Source organism: Zootoca vivipara, chromosome 11 (assembly GCF_963506605.1).
Source record: "Zootoca vivipara chromosome 11, rZooViv1.1, whole genome shotgun sequence".
Taxonomy (NCBI): Eukaryota; Metazoa; Chordata; class Lepidosauria; order Squamata; family Lacertidae; genus Zootoca; species Zootoca vivipara.
In genome coordinates this window covers 8,567,567-8,591,650 of record NC_083286.1, presented here as the reverse complement: position 1 = coordinate 8,591,650, position 24,084 = coordinate 8,567,567, and the positions used below count along the sequence as shown (strand labels likewise).

At 43.0% G+C, this 24,084-nt stretch overlaps 1 protein-coding gene across 4 annotated transcripts in view; it reads left to right on the top strand.

Moving 5' to 3' along the window:
* PTCH1 (patched 1) overlaps positions 1-16,950 on the top strand; it is a 117,480-nt gene extending 100,530 nt beyond the window's left edge. For all 4 annotated transcript variants that reach the window (XM_035099609.2, XM_035099608.2, XM_035099612.2 and 1 more), the window contains 5 exons: positions 663-805; positions 5,309-5,408; positions 8,177-8,431; positions 9,822-10,353; positions 11,490-16,950. In XM_035099609.2, the coding sequence (XP_034955500.1) occupies positions 663-805; positions 5,309-5,408; positions 8,177-8,431; positions 9,822-10,352 (1,029 nt within the window). In that variant the 3' untranslated portion in view covers position 10,353; positions 11,490-16,950. The remainder of the gene's footprint in view (positions 1-662; positions 806-5,308; positions 5,409-8,176; positions 8,432-9,821; positions 10,354-11,489) is intronic.
* Positions 16,951-24,084: the final 7,134 nt, after the last annotated feature.

The following is a 24,084-nucleotide window of genomic DNA, read 5'->3' as shown; positions in this document are numbered from 1 at the left end:
AGCATGACTAAGCCGCTTCTGGCAAACCAGAGCAGTGCACGGAAATGCCATTTACCTTCCTGCTGTAGCAGTACCTATTAATCTACTTGCACTTTGACGTGCTTTCGAACTGCTAGGTTAGCAGGAGCAGGGACCAAGCAACGGGCGCTCACCCCGTTGCGGGGATTCTCTGCCTTAGCAACTTCCAAACCACCAGCACAAAGTAAGAAGTTGTTGGTTATTTATTATTACTTTGTTTTTACTCTAGAGCAGAAGAGAGGCACTTGTGGCATTTTCTGCCTAGGCAGCCAAAACCACTTGACTAGCTTCGGTACTGCACACCTTGTCTCGGAGGGGTGGTGGGGAGGACCACATTTTTTGCTGCTGCTTCAGGCAGCAAGATGTCTTGCGCTGACTCTGCTGCAGTCACGGGGCTTAACCTCCCAGGGAGGGTTGAATTCTAACACCTCTCACTTTACAGATTAAGCCTTCTGATTGATTACAAAATAAATGTCTGCCTTAAGCCTTGTTAGCCAGTTATTCATATATGTATAGTAAGAAGAACTGTCAATTGCCAATTGTGGTTGTAGCATCTTTCCTCTCTTTTGGGGACTCCCTCCCCCTTAGAAATCCTCGTAAGCTGCTCTCACTATTCTGATGGCATGAACTTCATTCTTTCCCAGGCCTTTCTGACTGCCATGGGAGACAAGAACCACAGGGCTGTCCTTGCCTTAGAGCACATGTTTGCACCTGTGTTGGATGGAGCTGTGTCTACGCTGCTCGGTGTATTAATGCTTGCAGGATCCGAGTTTGACTTTATTGTCAGGTAAAACATGTGTGCACCCTGCCTCTCCCTTTGCTTAATTAAAATTAAATGAATGTAGCAGAGCCTCATTTATCTGACTAGGCAAGGGCGCCCATATTGGTGACTGGATAATCCGAAATTTGGTTAAGAGAATCACTATTTCATTGGGATTAGACTATGATGTTGAGCTGTGTTGGAACACTGCGGTGAGTTTAGGAAGCTGCAAGTGCAAGTCCATCTAGCTGAGAGTTGCCTACACTGACTGGCAGCAGCTGTCCAAGGTTTCAGGTAAGGGATTTTCCCAGCACTGTCTGGAGATGTGCTGGGGAACTTGGAACCTTTTATATGCAGAGCACATGCTCTGCCACTAAGCTGTGGCCCTTTCCTGATCACATAAGTGAGGTTCCTTTCACGGGAATGCTGTCATGCTTCTCCATTTACCTGCTGCTGCTGTGCTGTGCATGATGTGATTGCTTATGCCATGGTTTCGTTTATACTCTGCTTTATTAACTGCTAGTTTCATTTTAGTAGCTGTTTCTATTGCAAGTGTACTGGCTTTTGTTAATAATAATTTAAAAAGCTCCCCACTCAGAAAAGGCCTTAAGCAGCCTATAGTTTGTTCAACAGCAACATTAAGTTATTCCCAAAGAGTGGTTAGCTTGAGGTGACCTTTAACCTAAGCACTCTTCTAAACTATTTACATGCAGAGTACTTTGAGTGGAGAAGCCTGAAAAACTATAAACATCCTGAAACTGAAGCTCTCTTTCCCTCACCCCTGCCACTGAAGATTATAGAACAGTTTGGCTGACCAAAACAAAAAGTTCAGGGTAGAATGTGAGCAGGCAGGCACCTATAACATCACGGAATGTAACATAAAATACATAGTAAAGCCTGAAGGCCTTTCTGTCTAAAGGGAGCCTGTTTTCTTGTGGATTTAATTAAGAATGTGAATACAGCAGATAAAGGCATAGAGCAGGGTTTTTTTGTTTTTTGGGGAGGGAATTTGAGAGGGGTGATGAAATGGATCCTGTTTTGCTCCAAACGGTCTGTGCAAAGTCACTGAGCAGAAAGGCAAAAAATGTTGTCTATTTTGCAGAATTGCACGGCAGATAAACAAATCAAAAGAGCAACTTAGTAGGAGCTGCAATTAAGGCAGACAGCAGCTAGATTGACGATGAAGAATAATTAATATAAATACCGAAAAAGGTGTATAAAGTTGTAATAAAGGGGAGAACTGCAGTGCGGAAACATATATTATTGTAGTTTCTCACGACTTTATGAAATCATAACCTCTTTCTAATCTGCCTCAACCTATAAACTAGTATACACCTTGGTGCCACTGCAACCTCCTCCAGCCCACGATTTCCCTCACCTACTTAGTACCTGCACCATGCCTCCGGGTGATCCATCCCCAACCCCACTTTGAGAAATGATGACCCTACAGATCAGTGAGCAGAGTTTGGCTCATGGAACAAAGTGCTCTTGGGCTTAACTCCCCACACCACCACCACCACAGCCACCTGCACCCAGTGGCGGAGCTTCATGCTCCGGCACGTGGGGGTGGGGCTGGCACGCGTCCTGGGGGCATTGTGCGCTTCCTGGGGGTGTGGCGTGGCGCCCAGCGCGGGCAGGGAGCAGCCACAATGGCACCCCACCGGGATCGCGCTGCCAGGGGCGGTGCGCTCCCCCCGCACTCCTCTTCCTCTGCCAGTGCCTGCATCCTTTGAAAATCTGCTTTGTGCAGGGTTGGGGGAATTTGTGGAACAGCATGAAAGGTGGACAAGTGGGCTTCACAGAGAACGGGTAACTGGCAAAAGGGGGACAACGACCCTCTGCTGGATCCAAATGGAAGGATTCCTTCCACAAATACTTTTGAACCCAACCTAGTGTGCTACTGCATTCTCTCTTGGTGATTGAGTGTGCATATGCATGGTAAAGAACAGCTGAGAAAGTTTCCAATCCATCAGGCACTGCAACTGACTGTCCCCCATTCATCTCTGTGGGACTTTTGCTCACACTCTGCTCTAAACAAATTGACATTACCAGGGTTTGGGTGGATTGCAGCTAGGATCTACTTAGGTAATAAGGATTGTAACACCATTTTCCCATTGGAATTGAACTTGTAAACCACTTTGAGGTGGGGTGTATATATATATCAGTGTATAAATTTTATGAAATGAAATAAATGGGTATTTTAACACTTTAAACTTTGTCTTTATTCATTTGGCCTTCTCGTTGTCTAACACAACCAGGCTTTAGCTTCCCTGTTATTATTTTTAAAAGATGGCTCTCAAGTCAATGAGCAATGATTGGGCCTTGTTTCAAGGCCTGGGGAAGGCGCCAGACTATAACGGCAAGGAGTAGGTTTTTAGCCCAATAGCTCGTCCAGGTAGAGCTTTTGTATACTCAAAGTGATCAGATCTGTAATCGCTCTGTTTATACTAGAGTTAGACTGATTTATTGGTTGTAAAGCAAGTCTGTCTCATTGTGCCTATTTTCATGTGTATATGAGCTTTCTTACATGAATCCTGAAAGCTCTTACTATATTGTTTTTCCTAATTTTATATTATCTGTAGTTATTATATTTTTAGCTCTATATTTATTTTTATTGGTTGTAAAGCAAGTGACTATTTTCATGTGTATATGAGCTTAAAGCTGAAATAAATTATGATGATGATGATGAGTTAGACTGATGGGATGCAAATGTCTCCAATGCCTCATGTTGATAGTGTGTCCCAGTTAGTTTACATTACTGTAGGACATAAGCTACGCCAGCTGGATCAGGCCAGTGCCCCATCTAGTCCAGAGTCCTGTTCTCACAGTGGCTGACCAGATGCCCACGGGAAGATTGCAAGTGGGACGTGGCCGCAGCAGCACTCTGCCCAGCTGCAATTCCCAGCAGCTGATTTGCAGAGGTGTACCTTCAAGAGCCAGTGTGGTGTAGTGGTTAAGAGCGGTAGACTCGTAATCTGGTGAACAGGGTTCGCTTCCCCGCTCCTCCACATGCAGCTGCTGGGTGACCTTGGGCTAGTCACACTTCTCTGAAGTCTCTCAGCCCCACTCACCTCACAGAGTGTTTGTTGTGGGGGAGGAAGGGAAAAGAGAATGTTAGCAGCTTTGAGACTCCTTCGGGTAGTGATAAAGTGGGATATCAAATCCAAACTACTACTACTCCTACTACTCCTACTACTACTACTACTACTCTTCTTCTTCTTCTTCTTCCTCTTCTTCTTCCTCTTCTTCTTCTTCTTGACAGTGGAGCTAGAAATTAGCAATTGTGGCTAGTAGCCATTGATCCTCCATGATTTGGGTTTTTGGTGCTAATGCAGGGTAGAAATTCCTATATGTAATCCTACTGTAATAGCACGACAATTGTAGCTTTGCACGTTAATAAGATTTGATCTGCTTAAACCAGAGACATTGGCAAAGGGGTTGTCCCCTTCTGCCCCTTTCTTCAAACTGTTGCCCAAGACCCAGAGCCTTGAAATCCATTAGCTTTAAAATGCATCTTTGAGCTTAGCCTCTGTCCCACCCCCCACCCCATGCTGGATACCAACTAGTAAGGCTTTCCTCTTGCTGGCAGGTTTACCACAGTATTCATGAAGGATACCAGACCTTAGCCCTCAATGGTGGGAAAGGACAACCACTCGTGCACTCTCCTCTTCTTCCATAGTACTCCAGCCTTTATGTTTGAATTGGCTGACACAAAACAAGAGCATTCAGAGATGCTAAATTGTTCAACAAAAGATTAGCCTGCAATGTAGCTCTGCTATTGTAGAGTGCTCTTTCTCAGTACAATGCTGGGGCTCACCATAGAATGCCCTGCATTTTCTTTGCAAAAAGCTGGTTCCTGTGTCTAAAAAGGTTGCAATTTGAGCTATTTGGTAAAACTGGAACTCACAGAATTCAAGGCAGAAAGTTGTGATTAATGAATGGCAAGGGAAAGCCTTACCTGATACACTAGAGATTTAATTAGAGATTCTGCTGTTAGACGCAGAAGCATTTCACAGTGGATTAGCTGCTGGGAGAAGTGGGCTTCTTTTTCCTTCTAGGCTAAATTGTTTAAATTCTACACCCTTCACTTCATTTGTTTGCTTCTGCTGCTTTTTTTTTTTTTTTGCTTTTTTGCTTTTTTGCTAATGGGGGCCCCTTTTCATTGTATTTGTGCTTTCAATCTGTTCAGTCATTCAGTTCGCATTCCATATTTTTGTGTTTGTGTAACACATTCATAAATAACATTACATGCTGCAAGATTTCGATAAATTAACAAGCGTTTTTTCTTTCTTTCTTTCTTCCCTTTTTGAACTAACACTTTGGGTTGTGGAATGTAGCCTCTCTAATCCAAAAGGTAAAAAGAAAGGGGTGTGTGTGTGTTGAAAACCCTGCATACTGACTTTGTACATTAAAGAAAAAACAATGTTGAGTGTTGCTGTGTTTGTGTAGTAAAATGTGTTTTATATTTTTGTTTACAGTTCTTAATCATATTTTCAGCTTTTTAACACATAGTATGTTGAAATATTCCAGGTATTTCTTTGCTGTTTTGGCAATTTTAACAATCTTGGGTGCTCTGAATGGACTGGTGCTACTCCCCATTCTCCTTTCCCTTTTTGGACCATATCCTGAGGTCAGTATTGTATTACTTACAAATTGTGGTTGTTCTTTTCACTGCTACTAATTATTATGTTATGTACTTTACACTTGTGCTACTTTTTAAGTGTGTTGCACTGTTATTTGGCAATTTGGTGCAGAAAACAGAATTTTTCGTTGCATATACATTTGAGTTTCTGGAATCTGATGTGCTTGTGCAAATCTAACTTCTTTAACTGATTTGTGCTAAAAAGCAGTCTGGCATAGTTGCTGACCTCAAGAGCATGACATTTGCCATAAGGCAGAGAAGACAACATTCTTCCTGATATCCAAATCCATTCATGTACTTAATTCTTGCAGTATCACAACAGACCACCAAGAAACAGTACTACTAAAGCTCCGAAACCATAAACTACAAGTATGGGAAGTGAGATATCCCCAAATTTAATTTGCATCTATTATTGGGTGCCACAATCTGTTCACTCTTGTGGAGCTCCTTGTAGGCAGGTACTTCCCATTTCTTCTTTATGGGCAAGGGAATGCTGTGTTCATGCATTATAAGAAAACACCTGTACCATACATTTAAAGTACTTTTATACCACTTAAAAAGTCATGGCTTCTTCCAAAGAAGCCTAGGATCTGCAGTTTGTAAAGGGTGCTGAGAGTTGTAAGGAGACCTTCATTTCCCTAGTTGTTGTTGTTTAGTCGTTTAGCCGTGTCCGACTCTTCGTGTCCCCATGGACCAGAGCACACCAGACACTCCTATCTTCCACTGCCTTGTGCAGTTTCGTCAAATTCATGTTGGTAGTTTCTAGAACACTGACCAACCATCTCATCTTCTGTCGTTCCCTTCTCCTTGTGCCCTCAATCTTCCCCAACATCAGGGTCTTTTCCAAGGATTCTTCTCTTCTCATGAGGTGGCCAAAGTATTGGAGCCTCAGCTTCAGGATCTGTCCTTCCAGTGAGCACTCAGGGCTGATTTCCTTCAGAATGGATAGGTTTGATCTTCTTGCAGTCCATGGGACTCTCAAGAGTCTCCTCCAGCACCATAATTCAAAAGCATCAATTCTTCGGCGATCAGCCTTCCCTATCATTTCCCTCAGAGAACTGTAACTCCTAGAGTGGTTTAACAACCAATTCTTCTTCCCAGGGTATTCTGGAAATACCCTGCTCTGTGAGGGGAGTTGGGAACAGCAACTCTCAGCCTTAACATTTACGGTTCCTAGGGTTCTTTGGAAGAAGCCACAATTGTTAAAAGTGGTATAATAGTGCTTTAAATGTGCAGGTTTGGCTGAGATCCCCACATGTGTGTGGAGTGTTCCAAAACAGAAAACAAACCCTTGTGCCAGTGCTACGAATGCCGGTCTAATTATTTATTACATTTCCATCTCACCTTGCGCTGTCCAAAGAGCTCAAGGTGCCCATCATATCTGATCCTCACAGCACCCCCCATGAGATAGGTTAGGCAAGGTCAATCAGTGAGCTTCATAGCTGTGGGGGGGGATTTGAACCCTGGTCTCCCAGTATACGACACCGCCATTCATTCAAGCTGATCACCCCCGATAGTGCTTGTGAGTAGGATTTGGGCCTGCTGCAAGCAAGCCTGTGCTTGCCCCATATTAAGGTTACCAGAGATCCCCGTTTCCCAGGGACAGTCCCTGGATTTACAAATCAGTCCCCATACAAAATCTATTGAAGTTGGAATTTTCCCCGGATTCAATGAAAAAAATCTGGTAACCTTACCATTGCTGTGAGCTGCTCCTGCTGCCATCACCCATTGCTTCCTCTGTTACAAGGCCCCATGACAATTTATCATGCATTCAGGCAAGGGCCAGGTAGAACCTTTGGTGGTTCCAGACCCCAGCCGAGTGTCCAGTTGAGTTCCAGTATTCTAATGGGGAAATGACACTGCACATGATTTCTGGTGAGAAAAAGGCTCCTGGAAGACCTCTTCAGTAGAAATTGTGTCATTTGTCCCAGGCCATTTCCTGGTGGTGGTGGTGGTGGGGAATGGGCCCTGCGAGCAGCTGAAGCTGTCACTTCCCTGTCCCAAAGTGAGTTGTGACGTAGGAAGGGGGGAGCTGTGGCAGGCCCCTTGTGAGCAACTGCAATAAAAGTGCAACACCCTTGGGCCTTTGTGTGTGTTTAAATAGTCCCTTTTGGGCTTGTGCCTCCCTGAGGCAGACAGTTTTGGATCGTGCATGTGGAGTCATGAATTCTGTGCTAAATTAACGCAAGTTTAAGAGATTTGCCCATTTCATTCAATGTGCATGTTTGTTTTTGCTGTCAGTATCATACCACCCCCACCCCAAGAATTGGTTTGCCCTCAGCCAAGAACAGTTCGTGGGATATGGGGTGGAGGACATAATTTTGATCTTTTGCAACATACTATGGCACATTTAAAAATCTCTATTTTGCTTGCCCATCTACCAAACCTCCAGTGGCAGAGGGACCCTGAGCAAGTCTCCTATGCTGAATAGTGCATTGATAGATACGTGTAGAAGGAGGGAATCCTTAGGGTATTCTGGCCCCATTTAGGGCTTTAAAACTTAAGAGGCTATGTACTAGACTTGGAAATCAATTGGTGATGTAGATTAGAATTTTAAAAAATCAGTTTAAGACGCAGTTTGATAAAAGGTATTAAATGCAGACATGTTTCATGCCACTGCATTCTTTGGTACTAGAAACATTTAAAAAATGGAAGCAGTTTTTCTGTAGTTCATCTCCGAAGTGATGCAAGAAAAGTAATTTTCTCCAGATGCTTCTACTGACACCCAATAAGAGTTTTTAAACCATCATTCCTAGGTTTCCCCTGTCGATGGAAGGAGCAGGTTACCTACGCCATCTTCTGAGCCTCCCCCAAGCATTGTGAGGTTCACCATACCACCTGGTCATGCACAGAATGGGTCAGATTCTTCTGATTCTGAGTACAGTTCTCAGACCACAGTATCTGGAATCAGTGAGGAGCTTCATCAGTATGAGTCCACTCAAAGATCTGGTGCCCCAGTCCGCCAAGTAATTGTTGAAGCAACTAAAAACCCAGTATTTGCCAGATCCACTGTAAGTAACCCAAATCTCAGTTTCTCTTTTCCAGCTATCTTGTATAATCCTAACATTCCATTCCTTAACTAGTTTGACAGGTGCTGCAACATAGATGTAGATCCACATTTCTCAGATTGGTGCATGTCTTAGGGTAGAGTCTGGCCTGAAACTTCAAGCCTGTGACAGTAAGATATCCAGGCTGATCTACCAAACATATGACCATAATTTAGGGAAGATTCCTTTTCCTACATGCACACACACACAAACACACCAGTGCCCAGTTTCTCTTTGGAGTTGCATACTTAAGGAACATTTTAAAAGCGAATCACCACTTGCGCAGGGATAGTCACAGACATTCCTATTACCAAAGGTGCCCTTTTTACAGTAGCCACAGTTCTGGAGATGGCCGCAGCAGCTTGTTCACACTAAAGTTTATCTACACTGTTGCATATCTGGGCACATGACTTCAAGGAGAACATAAATACTGCCTTTCTGAAAATTATCCCTTAATTTTTGGCTCTGCTTGATACGAACCTCAAAAGCATTTCAGGAAAGAAAGGGAAGCGTTAGTGCCAATTCAGTACTAAAAAAGAAAATGTAGGCATAGTTCTTTGTATCACAATTTCCCCCCTATTTGCAGATTTTTGGGATATGGGGATGAATTTGATACAGCTCTGGTAATAGTGCCTCTTTTGACAGAAGGGGAAGTTTGTAATCTGGCAGGTTCTCTCACACCCACTAAGTATCCTTGGTGAAATTAATAATGTAAAATAGGTTGGCTTGAGAAAAAGAAAACAAATGCTACCAGAGCAAAGAGTGGCATATAAATCATCAGTCCCACCCCCCAAAAAAACCTCTACAATATCTTTATTTCATTTAATTGTTATAACATGGAATCTGTGCTCTAAGGTATACAGAAGATACAGTGTAAATTATTAAATTGATAAAATTCCTGTTTTCCATTCTGTGTCTATCTCATTCTATTTTTGTGACTTCCCTCCACCACAACACGACATCCTTTAATATATTTTGAACTTGTCATTGTGTTATCTACTGTATATATTAGTTACTTTGGCCCCCAGAACAATCTTAAAATAATTTTTCCACTCCTTTGCGAACTTAGTCCATGCATATCAATAAATTTGTTTTGGAACAATATTTTGTCATATAGTCTTCTAAGCAGTTCCATTCCTCCTTAAGTTTTTGATTCGACTGAAATCTAAGGCTGCTGTCATTTTAGCCAACTCTACGAATTCACATAATTTGTTTAACCAATCCTCTATTGAGGGGATCAGTCTTTTGCCCCTTCAAGCAGCTTTGCCACCATGTTCTTTTAGGTTGTGGAGGAGTTACAATCCTTTGTTGCCGTAGCCATATTCAAGATTTCTGTGCCCCATTTCCTTCCCAGGTGGTTCAGCCGGATACAAGGTATTATCAGCCAAGCCCAAGATCACAGGCTTACCAAGAGTCTGGATCCCAGCAAACATGGCATCAAAATAAGCAGCCCAAAAGAGAACCAAGGGAAGGACTCCGGCCACCCCCTTACCGACCGCGCAGGGATGCTTTTGAAACGTCTACTGATGGGCACTCCTGCCCTAGTAACAGGGACTGCTCTGGCCAGAGAACTCGTTCTCAGAACAACAGAAACGCAGCCTTTACTGCGACGGGCACTTCAGTGCCTGCGTACGGCCAGCCTATCACTACTGTGACTGCCTCAGCATCAGTTACTGTTGCTGTGCACCCTCCTATGCATGGCCACAATACTCGCGGAGGAGGCTTTCCATCCTACGAAGGATACCACGAAAGCGACCATGGACAATTTGAGGACCCTCACGTGCCTTTCAATGTCCGGTGTGAGAGGAGGAACTCTAAAGTAGAAGTAATAGAAGTGCAAGATGTTGAATGTGAAGAGAGGGCTCGTGGCAACAGCTCGGATTAAGGTAAGGGGTTCTGCCTCCACCATTCTAGCTGCAGATCTAGAATCCCAGGAGAACTTTTCCATGTGGAGAAGATGGTTGTGCAATTTGTAGAAGATTGTGTGGTGATAAGAAATCAGAAGGCTGTTCTACACAGACACATGATAATTTTTAGGGTTCTATCATATAATTGCATAGCTGCCAAGTTCTCCCTTTTTTAAAGGGAAATTCCCTCATGCTGAATAGGCTTCCTCGCGAGAAAAGGGAAAACTTGGCAGCTATGTAATTGTATGAGGAATTGCATGGTTGTACACTTCTTGGTTACTGGAAATTCCTTGTCTGTGGAGAGCTAGAATATTGGGGGAAAGGCTTCTAAGATATTCTATCAAATGTGGTAGCTTTCAATGGACAAGGAGTCTTTAATGTGGGGGAACAGTCAGTCATGCTATCCAACACCTAAAGTGTTACAGTCCCAGAAAGGTTGTAAACTTTGTGTTTCTGCTTCCATTTTCAGCTGACCATGCTTTCTCATTTATGTTTATGTGCAAACACAACCTAGGAAGTACAGGGAAGCAGTAGATATATAGAACGGGAAAGTAGATGAAAGAAAAGTTTTCACTTTTAACGGTGGAAAAACTAAACTTGAGAGATTTTACTTTTGTCTTTATTATTGCTTTTGTTAAGGACATCTGTGAAAAGCTAGGATATGCATAGTTTAGGGTAACATGCCTTAGAATAAGTACACAGACTAAATTGCCTGTGATTTCCTTTTTCTTCTGTAAGATTCTAGGTGTAGTAAACTCAGAAAAACTCAAAATCCTGATATGAAATGATGTTCATTTAGTTCAGATGTTGGTGCTAACTTGACAAAGGCTGAGACCCACATCTGCCTGTTGTGATTGTGAACCTGGGCAAAAAGCACATCATGCTAGGCATCCAGAAATGGAAAAAACTAAGAATTAACAAGGCCCTTAAAAAAAAAAGGACCTGTTTAAACCATTTGGCCACAGGAAGTCACTGACATGGCTGGGAAAAGAACATAGGCCTCATGGCTTTTAATTGCAGAACTTGTCAGATGGCTTGGGGCTGAGGTGATTTATTTATCTTTGCTGAACTTTAGGTGAACAGTGGGGCTCCTTTTTTTGTCTCTATTTGTACAGGGAAATAACTGAAGCAAAGAAGAGGCCAAAGATGGGAAACCTCTTTCCAGAACTGCTTGAAGAGAAACTGCTTGAAGTTATGAAGAAGGCCAATGTTGCGTCAGAGCAACAGTTCACCATTACTGTAACCTATTGTATTATTTTGTGAAATATTTCTATAAATATTTAAAAGATGTACACATATGTAATATACAAGAGAAACCGTGTAAAGTAGTATAATCTGGAGTTATTTTGACTCCTGTTTAATGGAGTGGGGACTGTTTTGTTTGTGCTCTGTTTGTACATTGATCTCTGTGCCACAACTAAGCTTAATCTAGTCGTAAATTTCAGCATATGTTTGCTGCTGCTTAAAATATTGTATAATTTACATGTATAATTCTATGCAAATATTGCTAATGTATTAGGGTTGGTTTGTTTGTTTGTTTTGTAAAGGTACATGTGTGTGTGTGTGTGTGTGTGTTAAAGTATTTTAAAAATTTCAATATCACAGCCCTGTGGTAGTGATATGTTTCTGTTAACTTTCAAACACGCTATGCGTGATAATTTTTTTCTTTTTCTGTTTTTTTTTTCTTTTAAAAAAACGAGCAGATATGAAGAGCAGTATGTTTAACCTTGATAAGTAACTGTGTGGGGGGGCTTCATTTTGTGGTGTGTGTGTGTGTGTGTGTGTGTGTGTGAGAGAGAGAGAGAGAGAGAGAGAGAGAGAGAGAGAGAGAGAGAGAGAGAGAGAGAGAGAGAGAGAGAAGTTGTATACTGTAGTTACTTTATGGAGCACTGACTATCAGGAATTTCCATCACATGCCCCACTGAAATTCTTATTGTGTGTTCGAGTATATGGTTCTTGTGCTGTGCTAATCCAATGGGTCGTGTGCAAGAGATTTCCTCAGAAGTGTGCGCTTACTGTGTAATCCTTCTTGACCTTGAAAACCAACCCATGGTGGTTAAGGCTCCAGTATTGCACGTGTACTTGTGAGCAGGTTCCAGTGAAATTAATGGGACTTCCATGAGTGGTATTCCACTTGAAATCAAAGTTAGTCTTGACTGAGTTCATTGATTTCAGTGGTCTACTCTGGGTATGTATGTAACCACATGTAGCATTGCACCTAACTTTGTAAAGAAAGAAAGAAAAGAAAAGAAAATATTCTAAGAGCTTAACAGCTGCTACGGACATTCATCAAAGAACAGAGATAAAGGAGAAGCGTGGACAGATGGGGATCAGCATTTGTGGGTTCTAGTTCCTGTTGTACCACATTTGATTTTAGGCAAACTACTTAATCTGCCTGTATCTCATTGCTCATATGTACTATGGTTAGAATTGTGTCTCTCAGCGGTGATGAAGGTTTTTATCCCCAGTGAATCATACGACAAGAACGCATAATAAAGTGTTGCTTGAAGCTAAAGGCTGGTGAAAGCCTTGGCGTGTGCTAATTGCATATATATATAGAGAGAGAGAGAGAGAGAGAGAGAGAGAGAGAGAGACAGTCGTTGCTACATTCTGAACATAGTACAACTAATATAGTTGCCATAGTGCCGTATATCCCCATAGTTTCAGAAAACTTCAGGTAAATAAAAGGCAGCTTCCATTCAGGAAGCAGTTGAACTGGTCTCTTAATACATCCAAGTTATTAACCCTAGGAGAGGCACAGCCCTGTTTTGATAATGTTTGAACTGGAAGGACCAGTGGTGGAAAGAGAGACCTGAGCAAGAAGGGATGGCATTGTTGCAGTGGTACATAAGCTACTGTTTAGAAGGGCACCAAAGCTCAACCTACAGCTCCAGCTTCCTGTCCAACGTGAAAAATGCTTGTGGCCCCAATTGGGCCCTAGCAGTGTCACAATGTCAGATGATAAAACAAGGACAAAAGCTCTGCAACAGAACAGTACGCTATGAATTGCAAGCTACCTTTCACTGCCAAGAGTTGCAGCAGCAGAGGTCATGATGGTGCCCCATGGATTATGCTTTGGGCCACTCACTCTGCACTCTAGCCCCATGATTATTATTATTTAAACAGGAAGAAAAGCAGAAAGTGGAAAAGGCTTTGATGTTCAATAGCTCCTTCACCTTGGCCTGTGTGTGTGTGTGTGCGTGCGTGCATGAGAGAGGTCCCCCCCTCTTTTTTGTGGGGTGCCTGCTCCTTGGTGCATAGTATAGACCATCTGTCTTCTTGTCACATTGGCAAAAAGAGATCTCAGTGGCTGGCTGTTCTGTTTTTTCGTTTTGTTTTTTAATAAAAAACTTTAATTTTTGTTGATATTTATATTTTTGTATCATAAGAATGTTTTCTTACAGTATTTGTCATGCCAGTTTATAACAAACACAATGCAGGGATTTTATTTCTATTGGAAACACTATTACAGCTATGTTTCTACTTTTTAATGGAATCTTTATTTGTATAGAATGCTTACTAATGTTAAATAGGAAGAGAGTATATAACATTTACAACATTAAGGACTCATTTTGTAGCTTTTTAGAGTGAGGAGTTAAAAGGAAAAAAAAATATTCAGACTGGGTCTCATTGCCTGCTTGTTTTGAGCAGAAATGGGTTGTGTTTCAGTTACAAAGATAAAAGTATGCCATATAATTTATTTATATGAAAATTTATTTTTGTAGTGTATATAGTAGCCCTCAATTCTTTTGACAGAATTATATTTTTAAAGAGTTTATATGTAATGATGATACCATTATGTTTTGGAACATTACTGAGACATAAATACAATGCACATTTTTTAATGACAAGTCCCATTTGCAAACAAAGAAAATGTTAACAGTGTTAAAAGAGAGTGTGGATATTCATGTCATTCTGAACTGTTTTAGTTGCCATTTTGCGATCTAGCATGGTTCTCAATTTTAAATCATGAGTGAAAATTTGTACAAACTCTCTAAACTTTAATGTTCAAACACTGATAGAAATTCTAACATGAATAAAAAATATTATAACTTATTGGTTACGTATTTAATTGTTTGTGGAATGTTTATTTAAAACACGGAGAGTTGTATTGTTTAATTCGAGTCAGGCAATGCAGCAGAAACAATGCTATAGACAAACCTTTTTAGATGATGCAATTTGTTAGGTTAAAATTCCATTCATTCATTCATTCATTCATTTATATTCCACCAACGAACTCAAGGTGGTGTACCTAATTCTCACCCCCACCCTGATTTTATCCTCACAACAACCCCGTCACCCAGTGAGCTTCATGGCTGAGTGGGGATTTGAACCCTGGTCTCTCCTGTGTTGGTCCATCTCTCTAAGCACTACACCACACTAGCTCTCAATATTAAAGTAGGTCTCCCAAGTGCACAGCCAAAACTTTGTCTCTGGTGGACTGAGACTGCTCTACTACTCACCAGAAAAGGCAGAGAGAACTAAAAGAGGAGCCCGACTGCATCAGACCAAAGGTTTCTCTAGCCCAACTTCCTGTTCTCACAATTGTCCACCAGATTCCTATGGAAAGCCCGGAGGGGATGCCAGGAAACAGGGAATTATGTTCACATGCGGTGGAGGTGTAATAAATATGTACAATTCTTTGGGCAACGGGTGTTTAAGGAGATAACAGAAACCACTAATTTACGATGGGGTGGAAGGTTTGCAGGCTATGATGGAGTCGCTCACAAATTATTATAGCTGCTAAGAAGTGGAAGAAGAGGCAAGCAGAGTATAAAATGGAAGAATGGTACAAAGAAGTGTGGTATATTGTGCCATTAAGGTAAGGCGGGGAATATGCAGAAGAAATTATTTTGAGGAGATATGGAAGGTGTTTGTAGAATTTGTACTGTTAAAATGGAAAGGGCTCAAATCATCACAAGAGGTGTTGAAATTTTGGGAGGTTGGATGGTTACAATGGAATGGTCTCGGGGGTTGAGTTCACATTTTTATTCTTATTTATTTATTATTATTACTTTGTAAATAAAGGGGGGGGAGCCCGGAAACAGGACATGAGGGCGATAGGACCCTCCTTGTTCCTGGATCCCCATAAACTGGTATGCAGAGGCATATTACCTCTGAAACTGGAGACAGTACATAACCATCATGGTTAGTAGACATTTATAACCTAATCCTGCATGAATTTGATGCCTATCACTACATTTTATGGTAGGAAATTCTGTAGTAACCATATGTCATGCAAAGAAATTGGATTCTCTGGCACCAGATCCAGACCATAAGCCAGGTTAGTATGTTGCAGCCAAAACAACAGCATTGTAGCACCTTCAAGGCTAATAAATTATATGTATTGCAGCATAAACTGTCCATTTTATCTTGCATTTGGCAAAGTGGGCATTTGCCCACAAAAGCTTATAGTACAAATTTAGGCCTGGTCTCTAGATTTCTGAAGGACAGTCAGACTCAACTACATTCGTCACAGTAATACGGTTTGAATGCGTTATAAACATCCAACACCAGATGGCACCAGAGAGCAAACAAGTTATATGGATTTTTAGGAAAGGTAAAGGGACCCCTGACCATTAGGTCCAGTCGTGACCGACTCTGGGGTTGTGGCGCTCATCTCGCTTTATGGGTCAAGGGAGCCGGTGTACAGTTTCCAGGTCATGCGACCAGCATGACTAAGCCGCTTCTGGTGAACCAGAGCGAACGGAAACATCGTTTACCTTCCCGCCTATTTATCTACTTGCACTTTGCACTTTGACGTGCTTTTGAACTGCTAGGTGGGCAGTCACTGATAGTACAGATGACTCCCAACTTAGGCTGTGGTTACGTTCTAGGGATAGCGCCGAAAGCCAGAATCACGTATGGTTAAAACGCTTTGGGTTTAATGGCTGGTGGGATTGTCAAAGTATTTCTCCCCCCACCCCCAGCTGCTCGCCCCTTTTCTGCCCCTTTTAAAATTTATTAAGAATTTTTGCCAAGCGTGTAAATCTGAATGCACACAAATTAAATAAGCGTTAAGTTGTGAGTTATCTGCATACAATGCTTTTGGGGCAACTAGGTTAAATGGTCAGAAAAATATATACACCTGTACATGCCTGGAATTCAATCAGAAGCTGGAATGGCTTTCATGCAGGAAATCAGTACAAACCATAGTGATTGTTGCACCTGTTGGGTAAGTTGGTGACCTGGACCTACAAACACAGCCAGTTATGTCAGTAACTCCCAGTAACTCCCACTCTCTACAGCAGGCATCCCCAAACTGCGGCCCTCCAGATGTTTTGGCCTACAACTCCCATGATCCCTAGCCAACAGGACCAGTGGTCAGGGATGATGGGAATTGTAGTCCAAAACATCTGGAGGGCCGAAGTTTGGGGATGTCTGCTCTACAGGGTGCTGTCTCCAACCATTGGGCCATCCAGCTCGTTACTGGCCACACTGACTAGCAGTGGCTCTGCAGCATTTCAGACAAGGAATGCTTCCAAACTCACCTGGAGATGCTGTGGATTGAAACTGGGACCTTTTGCATACAGTGCAGATTTTCTCCCTAATGCTGTGTGTGTGTGTGTGTGTGTGTGTGTGTGTGTACAAACCCCATGGTTTTGTTTTGTTTTTTGTTTGTTTGGTTTTTTTTTAAACTGATATTAACAGAGGGTTCTTTCCATGTGTTGAACACCAGACAAATCTAATGCAAGGAATTTGTTTCACGAACAAGCCATTCTGTTCTGGAGTTGCCTTGAAAGACCTCTAAGAAATACAAGGGAACTAAATAGATGTAAGTAAGCAATCTATAGCTTGAAAGCCTTGAGCATAAACTTCAGTAGTTCATAATGAGGCTGATGCAATGGAAAATAAAATTACCAGGCCTGATTAGCTGAAAATGCCACATTGGCCATTCTAGTAACAATTATGGCTGAAATAATTCTTTCTAGTATCATCAGACTGGGGAAAAGATTAATTTGGAGACAGTTCCTTCCGCTTAGAGTATTTACTATCCCATTTTATGTTAAACATAACTTTGTGACTAGAGGGAACAACCCCCATGGTTTTATTTATTATGGCCTACCTATGTTTATTATGAACATATTTTCTTACTTACAGTCTAATTAACTTTAGCTAAAGAATTTAATCAAATTTTTGTCAAGAGACTGGAAATATTTGTTCAGGGCTAAAGTAAACATGTGGCTAATTTTTTTGGCATAATGCATATAGCAGCCCCAGGAATGCTGCTCATTGAGAAAACGGCCATGGATTGATGTATAAACAGGTGTTCCCTTTTTAGCAGTTCAGGTAAGTTACACCTCCGAGGAGAATCTGAAACAGAGGCTGGTTATATCCGAACAATCACATGCGTGCCAAACTTTAACTGCTTTTAATGACCAGCACAAATAATGAGAACAATTCCTAGTCCCCGTAACTCATAGAATAAATTCTTGCTCTATTTGTTGCTGTCGCAATGGACCCCATTAGTGGAAATGTGGCATAAATGCATGCCAGGAAATGTGGCATAAATGGCTTAAAAATGCTTTCCTGTTCTAACTTTACAAAGTTGATTTTAGCTAATAAAAGCTCTGGGGAAGTCGTGTGTGCTCTCAGTTACTGAAACCTGAAAGCTTCAAGGGGGATATTGTTGAGCCTGGTAAAAGTCAGGCAAAATCTCCAGCTATGCAGCAAAATGACACCATAACAGGAGAAGAAGGCGCTGTTAATGATCCATGCTTCTTCCTCTTGCCTATTCTGGTGTGCTTTTGCTGTTCTTTGCATATCAGACATGTCAAGGGGGGTAGGGAGGGAGACACGAATCCTGCTGGCTTAGAACAAAGGTGCATCTAGTCTAAGGATGGGGTACCTGGGAGGTTGTTGGCCTGACTAAGGCTTTTGACAGCTGTCAATCATAATGCCCTGTGGACTGTCCTTCTGAAAACTGGCTGCCCAGATAAATTTGTAAACATCATTTGGCTCCTCCATGATGATATGACAGCAACAATCGCAGATAACGATGGCTCCCTCAGCCTGAAAGCGAGATGAGCGCTGCAACCCCATAGTTGCCTTTGACTGGACTTAACTGTCCAGGGGTACCATTTTATTGTGTAAAAAGTAAGCCTAGATTGGGCTAGCCAATGCAATGGGCATGTTGGGCATCAACTCCCACCAGCCCCTGTTAGCATAGCCAAGGGAAAGGGATGACAGTTGCGGAAGGCACCATGTTGGTTTCCTCTGAGTTTGTGACAGCATGCCACAGTTCACAGCCCAACTCTGCCCAATGGTGGCAGCATCCTCCATTGTATGTTGGCAATTGCTTTTATTCTTCACTAGCTGTACCCGGCCACGCACTGCCGTGGCAAGAATGGTGGGTCTAATATGTTTTTTCTTACCTGGTAAGACCTTTTTGGAATGGAAGGTTAGATGGAGGTTAGGATCGGTGAGGATTGGTCTGTCGATGGTAGGGTCTCCCGGGGCGGGTTGGGTCTCGGGGAGGTGGAAGGGTCTCCCAGAGTGGTCTGGCTCCCGAGGAGACGGCTGCATTTTTGGTGGGGGCTGTTGGTCGGCTCGGTAGCGGTTCCTGGACCGGTCTGGGTCCCGAGGAGGTGTTTGAGTGTTTCGCGGGGCCTGGTGGGCGGCGGGGTAGCGGTTCCCGGACCGCTCTGGCTTTCAAGGAGGCAGCTGAGTTGGTGGTGAGGTATGGCGGGTGGTGTGGCAGCGGGTCCTGGAGAGGGCTGGCTCCCGAGGAGGCGGGTGAGTCTGTGTCGGGGGCTGTCGGGCGGGGTGGTAGTGGTTCCCAGAGCGGGCTGGATCTCGAGGAGGGGGCTGAGTTTGTGTCGGGGCCTGTTGGGTGGTGCGGTAGCATTTCCCGGAGCAAGCTGGTTCCCACGGAGGTGGCTGAGTTTGTGGTGGGCGGTGTGGCAGTGGTACCCGGAGAGGGCGGGTTCCCGAGGAGAGGGGGTGTTTGTGGAGGGGCCTGCCGGGCGGGCTCGTCCGTGGTAGCATCTCCCAGATGTCTGGGATGGCCTGGGTCTGGGGTGTCCTGGTCTCTGGGGTGGGCTGGCTCTCTGAGCGTGTACTCCATTGGCAGGGGGGTCTCCCTGAGCGGTATGGCTCGTGTCAGAGGCGGGGTCTGTGGGGTGTGGCCTAGTCTCCATGGGGCCGGAGGAGGTGGAGGAGGTGTTGGGATTTTACCACTGGAGGGCACTATTTTTGTTTAGGTAAAAACACGTTTTTACCTGTGTTAGGTATGGCATGTGTAGAAGCCGAGGTTATGCAAACACTCGGGCATTGGCGTGGACCATTGTGTCCAAATTTCTAGACAATCGGTCAAGCGGTTTCTGAGAAAAGTGGAGCCCACAATTCCGCCATTTCTACATTTTTCTATATTTGGTTGCTGCTTTCCTTGTTTATGGTGGTTTTAGAACTTTGTGAAAAACTCCTTGAGAGGTTAGCCTGAGATGTGATATAGAAAAACCTGTAATAAATATGTGCCACCATCACACTTGACCGGACATGCATGTTTCAGGGAGATGGCGCCTTACCTAGGTTTCACGCTGAGCCCACTTTGGAAAAACCGAGCTTTCTAAGCAGTGATCCAAAGAGGTTTTATACGTGCAACTTGCCATTAAGCTATCTTCCATGGATATTCATTAACAGGCGGCAACGCTCCACAGTAACCGTTACAGTCCATTGATTCAGCGGTCCATGAAGTACGAAGGATTTACACGTTCATCAGTTATGGCTCCTTGGGAACTGTTAACTGTTTTTCAACATTTCATTGCCAAACTGAGACTACAAGGGGTATCACTGAGATTTGTACTAAATTAACAATTCTCTTCCACCACAACCAGCCAGCAGTTTAGCAAAACAGCAGAGTAGTTTCAGTACATCAGTAGATGCAAACAAACAGCCCTGTTATTTATTTATTTTGTAGAGCTAGGAGGAACCACAAAAGACATCTAGTTCAACCCCTGCGATTCAGGACTCTTGCCCAACGCGGGGCTCAAACGCGCAACCCTGAGATTACTAGCCTTTTGCACTACCGACTGACCTATCCAAGGTATTGTATTTAAAATAGATATGCCCTACCTTCCCTCACATGGTTCCAGGCATCTATTATTCCTTAGCTTTAAGGGGTATTTCAGTGTAGTGTGGCCACACACCCTACTTTACATAGGCTGATCTGTTTGATGAGCTGTCAGGTGACAGACCTCTATTTGAAAGGAATCTTCTATTTGAAGAGCTTCCTGGTCCAAGTCCACTTCAAAGAGAAAACCAAAAGAAAGAGCCCATCAGTGGTTGCCACCCGGACAGCCAACAGAGCAAGGACACAAGTCTTCCCCAATATGGTGAAATGTATTGCACTTCTATCTATAGTAATTATTCCTAAAATAGCATGTGCAAATATGTGCCCTCTTTTTTTGGTGATGTGTAAATGGTAATCCTCTTTCCATATGGCAGCTTATCAAACCGTTACCTGATTTGCATTTCTTTATGAACCTATCATTAAGTACCCACTGATTTCCTGAACAATGATAAGTCCAAGAACAGCACTACAGAGCTTAATTTTCTTGGGGTGAGAGGGCAATGGAGTGTTAGGGTACCTCTGGAAGTTCTGTTTCATTTTATAAACAGTGCATAATGGAAACAATTAGATGCTCCTACAGCAGGTGGTATATCCATCAGTCTTGCATCAGATTCCTAGAGACAGGACCTTCAGCCAACTCACAGCTCTCTCTTCCAAATCATGCTCCCAAAACTGGCTCCAAACTATTTATCCCCCCCCCTTACTACCTGCAGGGTTCCACTGTTTCAAACTCCAATGTCAGATAAAGATGTTCAGCTATCAGGAAAATATATTCTGTCATTAGTTCTCCCTGATCTCATCAGCTTGGACTATTCACAGTCCATTCACCACAAGTTATGGTCTCCTAACCTCCATAACACCAATAAGTTGCCTTTTCTGACTGAGTCAGCATGGCCCTCTGATCAGGATTGTAGTCCAAAAACATCTGGAGGGTACCAGGTTGGCAAAGGATGGTATAGCCCTTTTAACTGATGGGGCACATTTTGCTTCCACATTTATTCGTTACATTTTATACGTCCACTCTTCCAAGAATTTCAAGGCAGCATAGGTATCATTGATCCATTTCACTGTCACGACACCTCCTTGAGAGTTAGCATATGTGGTAGTTACTGGCCTAAGATCACGTTGCAAGCTTCGTGCCTGAGCCTTCAGCCCAATGATTTGTTGATCAAGTAAGTTAATGTTTTGTTAGGTCCACCACCCTTGGTCAGCCAATCAGTGCAGGCCCTGGCAGCTAAGGAACCCTTGGCGCTCTGACTGCCCTGGATGCAGAGGGCCAGGGATTGGTGGCCCGTGGTCTGCCAAATATTGCTGAACTGCAACTCCTATCTTCCCTTGCCTCTGGTGATGCTGGTTGGGGCAGATGGGAATTGGACTATTGACAACAACTGGGGGAACATCAATTGCATTCCTACTCTAGGCAGCAGTGGCCGTAGCACAAAGCAGCAGGAGCTGCAAGCTTTTCCATGCCAGGGAAAATAAACAAATGACCTTCTCTGGTTCTTTCCTCCTGAGCAGTGGCCTGAGCAGATCGGAAGCCTGGTGTAAGAGGCACTATCCAGCCACTTCACTGTGCCTGAGGCGCACATAGGGTTTCCTTATAAGAACCTGTGTGTGGACCATATGACAAATGGAGCCTTTTCCCCTTTTAGCTTACAGCTAAAAAATTATTTCATTCCATTTATCCGTGGAAGGTGTTGTACATGCCCCCTTCCCTCGCACATTTTTTGTGAGGTTAGGGTATCTATAAGTGTTATCTCTCTGACATGACTGGAACACATATAGAATAGCCAGTCTGTGTGAGGGTGGTTGTAGTCACACATTCTTACATTTCCTTTATTTATTTTTATATATATTTTTGATGCTTCTTTGATTTCATTCTTCATCTTAAGCATTTTTATCAGGGGGACAATAGCACATTCATAGTACGGTACTAAATTATTCTTGGGCCCTGGTATCACCGCTCACAATGATTCTGCCGAAAAGTCCCCCCCTCCCTTAACCAAAAACTCAGCCCACACTTTCCAGTGCATTTCCCCCATCAATTTCCTAACTGCAAAAAGTCCATTGTTGTTGTTTTTAAAGTGGATTTGTTAAACGATCTACTTTAGCCATGCAAACATACCTTTTTCAGTATGTGCTTGAACCCCTCCGAAAAATAAAGGCACCCTCAGTGGCATACTCCCCCAACTGCCACCTTTTGTGCCCTGAATACTCTGTCCCTTGATTAAAGTTCAGCGCAACCTGGACATTTGCAACTGATTGCTGCAATGAAACACAGCAACTTACTGATTCAACATCTTTAAAACAGAAGGGAGGCCTTATTCAGAGTCAATGCAGTGTAAACCATCCCTAACCATTAAAGGGTTGAAACTAGTGCCAGGCAGGGGTACAGTTCTGAAGGCCATTTGAGGCTGGGCCACTTGGCTATAAATAAATGGATGGTAGGAATAAGAGCCCAGTGTTCGTACCTATAAGGGAGGTGCTAATCTGCTTTGGGGGTTCTTTTTATAATGTTGATGCTGGCTTTTTGAATGTTTTTCCATAGCGTACGTGTGTGTGAGAGAGAGGGGGACCACATGAGAGTGTATAAGAAACTGTGGTTTTGGTGTTTGGAATTTGCTACTGGCAAGTTTGTATAGTACAGAATCCAAGATAAATATCAGGTAGGCCTCTCTCTCTCTTTTGCATACATACTTTTCATTTGGAAATGTTTTTAAAATCTCCTAAAATGCAGGATGTTGCACCTGGTGTTCCAGAATTTGCTTAGGGAGGGAGACCTTTGGGATTCATCTCCACACTTTTTTATTTCCTTGCCATTTTTGTTTAGCTAACGGCTGCCTTGATAAAAGCAGTGGTAAAAGCTTCCAGCTATGCAGTGGCTGTTTGCCTCACACCCAGAAACACAGAGGAGAGGTTAAGTTCATCACAGCCTCAAAACCAGGGATGGGCAACCTGTGGATTATAATTTCCATGATCTCTGATTATAGGCCATACTGAGTTGATGGAAGTTGGAGTCCAACAACTGGAGGGTCCCAGGTACCCCATACCTGCTCCAAAAGGCCCCCAGAACTTGCAGCATTAACTTGCCCCCACCCTATTATGCTTACTTTGTGCTTATACAAGGCTGCAATAATACCAGAGTATACGAAAGGACCCTGGTTTATATGGGAATGTTTACCGTTAGATGCAGCTTTTCAATATTGACTTTTAAACAAAAATGTATTAGGAAAAAGCCTCACAAAACAAGCAGGCTTTGTACAACAATCCAATATTAATTACAGTGTCTTTTTGTGGAAAATCATTCGTGAAGTTACCCGGTACTTATGCATGCTAATTCATCAGAAAGCTTTGCCATGTAAGACGGGATATATTTCTTGTGAAAGGAGGCATGTCCTGAACTCCATCTGACTCTGATGGAAGGATTTGCCTCTTTGAACAAGTGTGTGTTGAAACAAATGCATACCTTAATTGTAAAAAGGACATGTCAGGAAACCTGCCAGTTCCAATTCATTTAATTTCAGTCAGTACAAATTGGCTAGCGTGTTTTGCTGGAGTTCATAACCTCTGAATTTCTATAGTCCTTGTGCATCTCTTATTAAAAGATGGAACCCTGGGAACACTTCAGTATTTCTCTA